Here is a 12,949-nt window from a genome sequence, read left to right on the forward strand (position 1 = left end):
ATTTTTTTTTTCTTTAATACAAGTTTTAAATTATGTTTAAAAATCTTTTTAAAAATAATTTGAAAAATTCTTGTTATTAAAGTAACATTATATAAAATATACGTTTAATAAAGTTAAAGTAAAAAATTACACTAATTTTCAATATCATTAAATAAAAATAAAAAATTAAACAAGTACAAAATAAAAATAAAGCCCAAAAAAACCCAAATTTACCCAATAAAACCAAAAATAACCCACAAAAAACCCTTGAGTTGGGTTATTTTTTAAAAAAACGGTTTTTGCCGACTCTGGTTCTAATGTTATCCTGATACCTCACAATCAAATTTTGCATTGATAAGGGATGAAACAATGGCCAGATGATATCAATTATGATAATTTAAAAGAATCAAGATTAGTTAATGCAATAGATTAAAAAAAAAAAAAATTCTGTGTTTGGAATATTTCTTGTTAAATGAGATTTGATTAAGATTGTTTAGTTCAGTTGCTATTTCATGTGAATCCTTAAAAATTTCATCATATATTTTAATGCAATTTTCAAAGCACGTGTCACCAGTAATTTTTTAATGCACATTGTCTGTGGTGCAATAATGTACATTGTCTGTGGTGCAATCGTGTACATTGTCTGTGATGCAATAATGTACATTGACTGTGGTGCAATAATGTACATTGTCTGAGGTGCAATAATGTAAATGGAATCAATAACAATAATTAATAAAACTAAAACCTAAGTAAATAAAAATTTCAAATAAAAAGCAAATCTGCCTTTGGCTGAATTTGGTTTGATATTTAATTGATAAGATTGATTTGTCAAAATTTGTGTTTCGGAGTTATAGGGTTGAGAGAGGGTTATAACCAATATTAAGTATAAAGGTGAATAACATAAAAATAAAAAAAAAAGGTGTACTAATCTTTCTAGTAAGAGGTTTTCCACTAGTTGATATATAAAAACTACTTTAAATTACAATCTCATATATAGATAAAAATTTTCAACCAAAATTTCTGAGTTCAGCTGAGTGCAGTGGGTGTTTGGCTTTTTATTATAAATGATAACCAATTGTAGATTTTGCTTTAAAAAACTAAAAAAGACAAATAAAGAACAGCGTTAATCAAATTTAATACATTTATATACAATTAAATTGTTTATTTTACATTTGGGTAAGCAAAGCAAAACAAAATTTTTGTTACAAATTATTTCAAAATTTTTATATATTAGTTTTTTATATACAAAACTTTGTATTTTTTTAAATACATTTTAATAATAGGTTTAGTACCACCTAATTGTCTTGACTAAATCTCTGGTAATTATGAGGCATTTTTATCATTTATCTTTGAAAATCCATAATTTTGCAGAATACTGTGATATAGTCCCTTAACTTTGCAGATATGGCATTACACATTCAGCAAGGAAGTAATATCAATTTTTTTGTGTTGCTTTTCATGGGTTTAAAATCAACAATAAAGTTGAAGATGTTTTAGTTAACCATTTTACCCTAAAACTATGGTATCAGATTGTAAATTTATGATCTCAATTTTTAGCTTTAACAAAATAGAACGGAATACTTTTCTTAAATTCTGTCTCCTTTCCTTCCAAATCTGTTTAGGCATGTTTTGACAATAGTTTTTTTTTTTTTTTGCAGATCTGTCACAAAGCCAGCAAGTTCTTGTACACGGCTCAATTTGACAACAAATAAATCTTTATCTATTGGTAATATTGCAGTTCTTTTGCAATCAAACTCTGATATTTCATCTTCTTAAGCATTTATTTTCTCTGTGCTTTCTTATTTTTTGCACAACTTTACCTTCTTCCTCTTTATTTACAGCCTGTTTGCTGGCTTTTTTATATATGTTTTTGGCATCATAATAATTCAATTTTGGGCCCCAAAAAAATTGTTTTATCTGACAGAAAATTGGTCTTTTCTTTCATAAGGCCGTATTAATTCTAAAAATTAATTTCACTTATCTTATAAAATAATATTATATTATAAACATATATCTAATTGAAGTATTTATTTGTGATAAATTGACTTTTTTGTAGTTTTACCCGTAAATTGCCTTAAAATGTGAAAATTGTATTTTTTGAATAAATCAGAGTGTTTTTTTTTTACTTTTTTAAGTCTTATTTATTTCCATAATTTTTGTAGAGGATTCTACTTTCAATTGTTTTCGCTTTTAAGTAATTTTTTTAATTAAGTAACATATGTATAACTTTTGTTTGAGTTTTGAAGATTTTCTTAGACTATTTTAATCCATGGTGATTTTACATTTTTGATTTCAAATTCAAAGTACATATATATATATAAACATAAATATATATATATATATATATATATATATATATATATATATATATATATATATATATATATATATATATATATATATATATATTAGGGTGCATCAAATGCCCCGTACTTTCAAAAATTGATCTGTCCCTATTCTTAAAACTTTCAATTGGTTCTCACAAAACACTCTGTTAAATTTTTTCAAAATTGAATGATATTTAGAGAGGCCACCTCAAGTCTGAAACTTGCAATGAGACCCTAAACAGAAGAAAAAAAAGTATTTCAAATGTATGTCATGTTGGGTCTCAAAAGAAGCAAAATTTTATAAAAATTACAAAAATAAATTTCATTTTTTGTTAAAAATGACTTATAAAAAATTTTTGACAAAAACCATTAAAAAAATTTTATTTTATAATTTTTTGTTAAAAAATAATAATTTTTATGTAATAAAATTTAAAATAAATTTTTATTATTTTTGAAAATTACATAAAATTTCGCTTCTTTTGAGATCCAAATATATATATATATATATATATATATATATATATATATATATATATATATATATATATATATATATATATATATATATATGTATATATATATATATATATATATATATGTATATATATATATATATATATATATATATATATATATATAAATATATATATATACATATGTGTGTATATATACATATGTATGTATAATAGCTTTTGAAAGATGCCTTTTGCAAACTTAAGAAAAATTTTAGTTTCTGCTTTTTTTTTTATATATCTATTTCTTTTAACTGATTTTATGATAAATACTCTAGAATGAGGGGTAAGCAAAACTGTACATTTAAAAGTTTTTGTTTCAGATTTATAATAACAATATTTTACATATAATAGTATTTCATCTTTCACATTTATTTTCTTTCTATTAATTTATAAATGGTTTCAAAAATCACCTATAGATATAACTTGACTGAACATTTTTTTTTTGATTGATCGTCTGTGAACTTTTTTTTTTTTATTGGTTTCTTTTTTTTTTCTTATTGAGTTATGATTTAAGTTAATACTGTTCATTTATGTGACTTCTTTTGATAAATGATTGTTATTTTTATTCCTGTATAATTTAATGCTCATTTGAACCTTTTAGCTGGCGTGTTTTGCTAATGAGTATAGCTAGATTTAAGACGTAACTAAAACACGTTTAAAACAATTTTTTTTAACGTTACGTTTCGTCTCAATTTGTTACACTGTTTAAAAAAAAAGATGTAATGTAACATAAAAAAATTTATATTTATGACATATTTTAACTACGTTTTAATTCTTAAATGTTTTACGTTACGTCTAGATTGGTTATACTTTTAAAGGTAATAAGTACCTTAGATTGCTAAAGTACATTAAGTTATTTTTACTAACTTAAGGGGTATGTCCCCTGTTTAACCTAAAATGACAACTTAGTGTTGCATGCAATGGAACGATATATTTTGTAGTAGATCCTACAAAATTAGTGCAAAATTACTAAAAAAAATTTTTTTTTAAACCATTGCAGTCGTCTATAATGGCTGCAATTCAAGAAAAAGTCAATTTTTTTAGCAATTGATAATATAAAAACTGTTTAATATGTCTAAATGAAACTTTGACACAAGACTCTTTAAAGTAAGATCTACAAATTAAACTAAAACAATATTATAATTTTTGCCTCGATTGCCCATAGTATTTGATCAAAATATTTTAATATAGGGACAATATAAAATATTTCTTGATTTAAAAGACCGAACTCAAATGTTTTTAGTTTAAGTTGCAAGTACAAGTCATAAAAATGACTTTTAATCAAATATTAAGTAAATTAACTTGATAATGCAGTAAATGTTTGTTTATCGTTACCCTATTGCTAAATACTATCTCATATTTTATTTTTACTGTAAAATAGCTTCGTCTCAATTGGTTACTTTGTCACGAAAAAAAAATAAAGTTTCAATACGCAATGCTACGTCTCAAATGTTTTGTTTTTTTTTAGCTTTATAAAGTGTAACCAATTGGGACTTAACGTAACGTAACTAAATCTAGATTTGAGACGTAACTAAGATACGTCTCAAACATGAATTTTTTTAACGTTATGTTACGTCATAATTTGTTACACCAAAAAAAAAAAGAGACCTAATGTAACGTAAATATTTTTATATTTGTGACATATTTTAAATGCGTTAACGCAATTAAAATCCGTCAATTAAATATATTTAAGAATTAAAACGCTTTAATTTATAAATGTTTTGCATTATGTTATTTGGTTATACTTTTAAAGGTAATAAGTACCTTAGACTGCTTAACCTTAAGTTATTTTTACTTATAAAGGTACTTTTTTATTTTTCGTTACGTTACTTTTAAAGCTTTATAAGTTGTATTTACCTTTTAGAAATTATTTTTTAAAAAAACCACGAGCGTGGGTTAATTTTTTAAAATACTTTTTCAATTACAATAGTTTTGACAAGCGTGGTATTGGGTTTTCAAAAATCAAATACATAAATAATCAAATACTTAAATAATATTGTATATTAAACATATTTGTTAAATACTCATGATAATGAGTTACGGTATTTAGCAATACGAAAAAAATTTCAAATTGCAAAATTATTTTTAATTATTTCATTTTAACGTATAAAGTGCAACTTTTAAAAAGTGCAGACTGAAACGTAACTTAACGTTGACAAAAATCTATATTTTAGACGTATTTTAACTATCTATCTAGTCTCATATCTAGATTTTGTTACGTTGCGTTACATTTTTTTTTTGTCATTAATACAAGAGTAATACTTCACGAGTTTTTATAAACCTACAAGCAAAAATGTATATAAAATTTCAAGCTTTTTTATGATGTCAATTTAATTAAAATGTACATTAATTTGCGTTAATAAATTATGTGTATAGCTGCACTTTCTGTGCAATATATGTCTACACTCTCTGACTTCACTATACCTATTCACTAATTATGTGCATATGAAAAGAAAATTATATAGATAGGTACCATAGATTACAATGTTACGTTTCCTTAGGTCTAAATGTTACATGTTGTTAGGTAACACTTTTCACGTAGCATTACGTTACAATCTCGGTTACGTAAAATTAACGAACATTTTGCACGTAACGTTACGTTACAGTGTTACGTACTGTTACGTAAAATGTTACGTCTTGGTTACATAAAAATAACTAACATTTTGCACGTAACGTAACGAATCCCGTTTATGTTACGATGCGTGACATAACTCTAAAATGTTATAGGGGAAATATTAGCAGCTATTAAAATCAAGTTTATTAGAAAAACAAACCGTATTTTATAATCCCAATTGTTAATAATTAAAAAAAAAAAATTTTGTTGAGTTCAATAATACAGAATAATTAAAATTATGAAAATCATTATAAAAAATAAACATTTTTCCAAAATGTATTTAATGATTTTTCATTAAATATGTTAAATATTTAATATTTAAGACAACTTTTTAACTTGGAAACATTTGTACTTAGAGAGATACATTTTTCCGTCAGCTAAAATATACGAAATTAGTAACAGAGGGTCAATAATGTTATATGGTTGACACACTGACAGTTCTATATATTCTTTAACGGAATATGCGTGCAAATGCTCAGAAAACTGTTCACAAATAAGCACTTTTCCAATAAAAAACCAACTTTCTTCTAATTTATAAATTTACATTAAAAAAAAAAAAGATGAATATTTTTTCCATTCAGTTTTCCAAGCAACCCAGCATCATAAGTTTTATACTTAACTGAGTCAATGGTAAGTATATTGCACTTCCACAAAATCTCTGAATCACTAAAATTTAAAAATTTAAAAAAACAAATAATTTTGGAGTGATGACATTCCAGGATATCGTTAAATCAAATTGAACATTCTCTGAACTCTCTGTGGTTTCCTTCAAGATGTTGGAAGCTTCCAACTGCCAGCATTAATGAAGTTGGTGACAATTTGCTAAGATATACGCTATGTTTCTAAAATTTCTGGCTGCACCTGCCAGTTTTTTAAAATATTGATGTTTTGCTTCAAAACGCATGCACCGCAAATAACGAAGAGGACCATAATCTTTAATTAAATGAAGATAATGCAACAAAAATGCCATTTCGTTGTCAGCTTTCCTGGAAAACTTCAACAAATGTTTGCACAAACGATTCTACAAGCAGCTGCAAGTATGAAAAGACAGTCCTGGAGATTTTGTAAAACATCAAATTATCTACAATATCACGTAATAATAGATACAGTTTCCAATGCTTGTTGTTTATTGGAGCTCGATCCCCAATCAAAAATGTTAAAAAATAAAAAATGACAAATTTTTCAGATGCGCTGCCACCAATATTCCCAGTACCAGATGGTACTGTCAAAGGATTAACAATTGGTTTTTTTTTATCATTTTTTAAAAATTTAAAGTTTTCAATCTTATAATTATGCTGAGAAACAGTTACAATTCCATTACAATGTAAATTACTTATTAATAATTTTAGAATCAAAGGAATAATTCACTCATGAAAACCGTGCATTAAATTTGGAGGAAATGATTCAGTTAACTTAAAATACGACAGGTCTAAAAACGGACATCTCTTGACAACTCTATATACACGTCCAATTACTTCAGCATTGATACCTTGCAAATGATATTTGTGGAGAGTTTCAGTTCTTAATGTTAAAACAATTTCTTGCAGAAGTTTTTCTTTATCTTCACACTGTAACATACAATAGCAACAAATGTATCCAGAATTGAAAGCACATCTAAAGCCAGCAAGTGCATGAGCTGACAAGTTATCGGCTGATATAGTTGCAAGTGCACCATACAATTCTAAATTCTCACCATCAATATTTAGTGCAAGCCCTTTTAAACACAATTCAATCAAGTCTGACACTAAAGGTTTTATTATTTCTGCATATGTTTTTGATTGATTATATATTTTTCTTTAACTAAAAGTCACAGGTGTATATACTTTAGTTGAGATTGATACTTATATTCTAAATTACTTTAAAAAAAATAAAATGCTCAAAGCTTAGGTGTGGAGCGGTGTGATCCAATTGGATTACACACCTAAAATCTCGTCTTTATACATATGAATACCCAATGCATGCTTCTTCTTACAAAACACAGCATGTTTGTGAAAAATGTTACCATCTGTGTATGAGCATAGCAAATCACTAGTTTGGTCTCATTTGCTCTATAAATAGAAGCCCAAATATCCTTACGTTGAACAAACTTTTTAATTACTTCTAAGATAGGAATATATTGAAAAAACTTCTTTTGATTATTTAAGCATCCAGTACTGTTAATAGTTGTTGATGTGTCTGTTGTAATTTGTGAAGAGATTTGAGCAATAATTTGTGTAGTGCTGGTTGAACTATTTCCATTATTACTTTTTTTATCATTAATTCTTTGCTTATCATTCCCAGCTTGTATTTCAATTTGCAATGAAGCAATAAGTCTTAATTCTTGCTTCAGAACTAACAACTGAAAAGGCTTTGTCTAACAAAGCCTTATTTTCTTATATTTCTACAAGATCATGATTAGGATCAAGAGTAAAACCGGCTTCACTCAAATAGTTTTTAAGACAATCCGCATAATTAGAAGAAAAGTAATTAATTAATGCATAAACTTTATTACCAATTTCAACCTAAACAATTGTTGGAATTAAATGTTTTTGCCCCAAACCAATCACAAACATTGCACAATGTTTTTGCAGTTTAAGAACAAAATCATTATTATCTCTGTAAACGGTTGATTGAGTGTTGAACTTGCAAGTTCATCATCAAAATTACAATTGAGTAATTCTAAGTTTTCATTAACAGATGAATGCAAACTTTCATCAACATTTATCTTGTTTCTGTCAGCATAACATATTTGATTGTGTTACTTTTCAAATGAGTTATATAAATATACATATAAATATACATATATATATATATATATATATATATATATATATATATATATATATATATATATATATATATATATATATATATATATATATATATATATATATATATATATAACTACCAAATTGATAATAAACAATATAATGGAAAAAGGCATGCCAAGCAAAAAAAACAATAATTTAATTTTTGAAATTTGAAAAAAAATTTCTTTCTTTTAAATAAATATATAAATGATAAAAAAGCACTAGAGAAAAAGGAAGTCTCAACTTAAATGACTTTCATATGACGTTATTACCTAAAATTGTTCTTCTTTAATCCAAAAATAACTGCAGCAAGTTTTTGTTTTCATTAATAAGGCAGAAAAATAGTCCTGTCAATTAAGACATAAGGTGTCTTTTATTGGATAAGAATAGTTCATTAATTATATTAGTGAAGCAATTTGTGGATCATGAATATAAATTGGATAGAAGCTCTCATCAAAATTAAATTTATTGAAAATCAAACTTACCAAACATAAAGAAGTCAAACTTACCAGACATAATCATATTTTTGAATAAAAGTGTAAGGCCATCAGTAAAACTGTAACTTTACTGATAGTCTCACTAGATGACTTTTTGTTTGAATGATTGTTACCAAAATTTAAGAAGAATAAAACAAGAAGGTACATCTGCTCTTTTAATATATGCTCTCTCGAAAAGGAAAAGATAGATTGAATTTTTTTTTTTTTTTTTTTATAAGTTAAAGTTTTTATAAAAAAAACTATTTTAAAGTTAGTTAATTTTTTATGCTTTTTTGGGCGACAATAATTTTTCTTTCTTAAACTCGTAACGTCAGGCTTGCTTTTACTTTGAGTGAAAACGCCGCACGGTGGTCCTTTTTCGTAATCTATGGTTGCAAAAGGTATAAAATTTATCTTCAAATAATCGGTTGTAATGACACTCATTGAATACCTAGATAACAAGGTAAACAAAATAAATCGTTCTTAGAACTCAACTCCCACCTCGAAGTGAACAATTGAACCCGAAAGTAGTACTTCTTTAACGAGCTTACACTCAGTAGTTACAGTCAATTCACCAGCGCCCTTTCAAAGTGAATTTAAGTGTACCTAAACTGCTATTTTAATATTTTTTTGAAATGAATGTCGAGTTTTTTATCCAGAAAGATAAAACAATAGTTTTATCTTTCAGGATGAAAAAATTATTTGATTGTTAAGATGATAGATTAGCACTAAAATAAGAATTTGTAAAGATTTTAATAGAGTAGAACTTTTAGGATTGTTCGGGATTTTCGCTAAATTATTTTTTTGTTGTTACTTTATTTATTTATCTCTCAGAAAAAGTTGCTCTTGTGTGCTCGTATGTGCTATTTCTATATTTTTTTAATTTTTGTATGTTTGATGGCGTGAACTTTTAATACAGTGATGAAATTTATTGAAAAAAAAATTAACTTTAATAGTAGTGACACTAAAGAAGGGCCTAAAGTGAATTTTAAAAAACAATTAAAAAATTTGTGTGGTGAATTTACCAAACAAATTTTTGGCGTTCGAAAAAGCATTTCGAAGAATGCAGTCATTCAGCGAAAACTAGTAGTTAAGGATCTCGTTGAAGGTAGGGCATCGGATGAACTTTCTCTATCTACACGAATTAAATTAAGGCATGAGGGTAAAAGGGATGCTTCAAAAGTTATACATGTGGTTTCATCACCTACCACCCTGTAAACATAAAATAGTTGGCCCGATCAAAATAAACAGCTGTTAGATACAGTTGGGCCAATAGTCGGCTTTTTAGTTGGTACCGTGGAAAAAACGTTACGCTTTTACCAATACTTAGCCAACTAACGACCCAACAGTTTTTTACTGTTAAATAAACAGTTGGCTAACAGTTAGTACCATTACCGGCCCAACTATATCATTTTTTTTTGTAATTATTTATTTTCGCTTTTGCACTTTATTCGAAAGTGCAAAAGTTATGTCTTCAAGTTTCGAGTATTAGTTAATAATAAAGCATAACTATTATTATAACCTCTAGTTTTTATTAAATGGTGATTGGTTGTCCGGTTTACGCATCGAGGTTGTGTATCAGGTTTTACAGGCAAACAGTACTACTAACAAAATATTTTATTATTAACTTCGTTTTATACACAAAATAAACATATTTTTAATCATCATACTTTTATTTCTAGAATATTAAAGAAAAATCATTATTTACAAATACAAAGCTTCCAATAAATATTCATTTTATAGTAGTTTATTTTGTTATAAGATTTGAAATTATTATTGGCAGTTTTAATTAAAAACACTAGTTTAATACTGTAGTATTTTAAAATGTTACGGTTTATTATAAATTATAAATGATAAATTAATATAAATGAGATAATTATTATAAAACTCAAGTTAATTAACTTCATTTTATTTTGTTAATTTATAAATTAAGCAACTTGATCTTGCCCATTCCTGTTGCCATCATCTTACTCGAAGATCCATTAAGATTGCATAAAACGCTGAAGTTTTTTGAAAACATGGCCCCCAACACTCGTCGTACGTATTTTGCCAGCTCAACTTTACCGCCTACAGAACGCAGATATTCAACCTACAGAACGCAGATATTCAACCTACAGAACGCAGATATTCAACCTACAGAACGCAGATATTCAACCTACAGAACGCAGATATTCAACCTACAGAACGCAGATATTCAACCTACAGAACGCAGATATTCAACCTACAGAACGCAGATATTCAACCTACAGAACGCAGATATTCAACCTACAGAACGCAGATATTCAACCTAAAAAAAAATTTTGCTACATATTACTACTTTTTTTATTTGAGTAATTATATGTTCAAGGTAAATTAAATGTTCAAGGTAAATTAAATGCAATGCAGGTATTATATAACTAAGGTATTATAAAATATATCTTACTAAATTTTATGTATAACCTTACAGCTAAACGATAATTTTAAAACTTATTAAAATCCTCGATCTTATAAAATAATAGTTACTATCCATCTTGTAGATTGGTAGAACATAGAAATATAAAAAATAACTTTTAATTACATAGACAGCCATCTCAGATTTCATTTGCAACTGAAGGTTAAGCCCCTCCAAATCTTCTTTACTTTTCATTGGAAGGCCTGGGGGAACAACAATCTCTTCATTATTCAAGAAACTTTCAATTTCTGAAAACTTTTTTCTGTGCTCGATTTCTGTTAATCATAACTCCAATGCTGCTAACTTCTCTATAAACATAAATAACTGAATATTATTGCATTTGAATCTGAATGGTTTCAAAAATATTTTTTATTAAATTGAAGACAAAACTGGATTTAGACGTTATGGAGTTGAGACATTTGGAGTTGAAGTTTTAATGTTATTTATTCACAATATTTATTGTTGTGAGTTACAATATTTATTGTTGTGAGTTAACAAAATATTGTGGGTTAACAAAATTTTGTGATTTAACAAAATATTATTGTGGGTATACAATGTATGTATTAGTCACAAATATAACGTATACCAAGTAGTTAAAAAAATAATAAGTTTAACTAAAACCATAACGGGTGATGCGGAAGTTATCAGACAAAATAAAAACGTCAATAACTTATTTATAAATACAAAAACAAACTACTATTATATTTTTTTTAAATAAAGCATTTATCTTTTAATAAAAATATATTATTTTTTATATGAAAAAACACCACCATCAGAAATTGATCTCAATTTTGCTCTGACACCTTTCATATGCGACTGTAAAAAGTTTAAATCAATTTCTTGTAGTTTTAGTTTAATGCGATCAATCAAAACTTGCTCTGTTGAAGCTTGCCAATCTCCCTCGTAAATCTTCTGTGCCAAATGTCCCCAAAAATTTTCAATTGGTCGTGCTTGAGGCACATTTGGGGGATTGGATTCTTTATCAACGTAATAGACATATTGGTCCATCCGATTTAGAGAATCTTTAGAATAATGAGAACTTGCTAAATCTGGCCAAAATAAATAGTTAAAGTCTCCATGATACTTGTGAATAAATGGAAGAAGTTGTTTTTCTAAACATTCATTAATATAGATTGATGAATTGATTGCTACAGCCTTGGAAATGCGAAACAATGGCTCGGACATACCACGGTCAGATATGGCTATCCACATTAATAATTTTTTTGGAAATTTCTCTTTTCCTATAAAACGAACACTTTCTGGGCATGTCTTTTTGTTGTTTGTGTAGTATCCAGAATTTCCAGGCATGTTGTCCCCTGCAAAACAAAAGTATTTTCCGTCATCGATGACTAGAAGTGATTTTGTGTTATAGAGTTGGTTAACTAGTTTCCTGCCTCTTTTCTTTGCCTTTATTTGTTGTTCTATAGTGTATTTTGGAGTCTTTTCACGTTTTCTATGTTTAATATTTATTTTTTTTAACTGACGACCGATTGTTGATTGATTTACACAGAATTTAATACCTTTTTTTCTCTGACTGACCCCTTTTCGATTGTTGACAAGTCTCGTTAATTCCGCTTTCTTTTCTCGAGTCCAGGATGTCGGACGACCAGGGTGCTTTCTATCAGAAAACGATTGAACAGTTTCAAGTCTTTTTAGGTTATCATATATTGTACTTCGAGCAAATCAAAAATTCTAATTCGAGCGAAATTCCTTTTCAAAATGATTTACGATTATTTTTTTTTATATATTAGGTTTATTTACAAAAAACATTTTTAGTTGCTTTCGAAAAGATTCTCGTTCAGCTGCATTTAACCTCAT

General features: G+C 26.7%; 1 protein-coding gene across 1 annotated transcript; it reads right to left on the reverse strand.

Moving 5' to 3' along the window:
* Nucleotides 1-11,875: 11,875 nt before the first annotated feature.
* LOC136074616 (uncharacterized) lies at nucleotides 11,876-12,949 on the reverse strand. Its single transcript, XM_065786953.1, has 2 exons — nucleotides 12,900-12,949; nucleotides 11,876-12,779 (listed from the first exon to the last, which is right to left on the reverse strand). The coding sequence occupies exons 1-2, from the start codon at nucleotides 12,947-12,949 to the stop codon at nucleotides 11,876-11,878; spliced, it is 954 nt and encodes a 317-aa protein (XP_065643025.1).

This window comes from Hydra vulgaris, chromosome 01 (genome assembly GCF_038396675.1).
Source record: "Hydra vulgaris chromosome 01, alternate assembly HydraT2T_AEP".
Classification (NCBI taxonomy): domain Eukaryota; kingdom Metazoa; phylum Cnidaria; class Hydrozoa; order Anthoathecata; family Hydridae; genus Hydra; species Hydra vulgaris.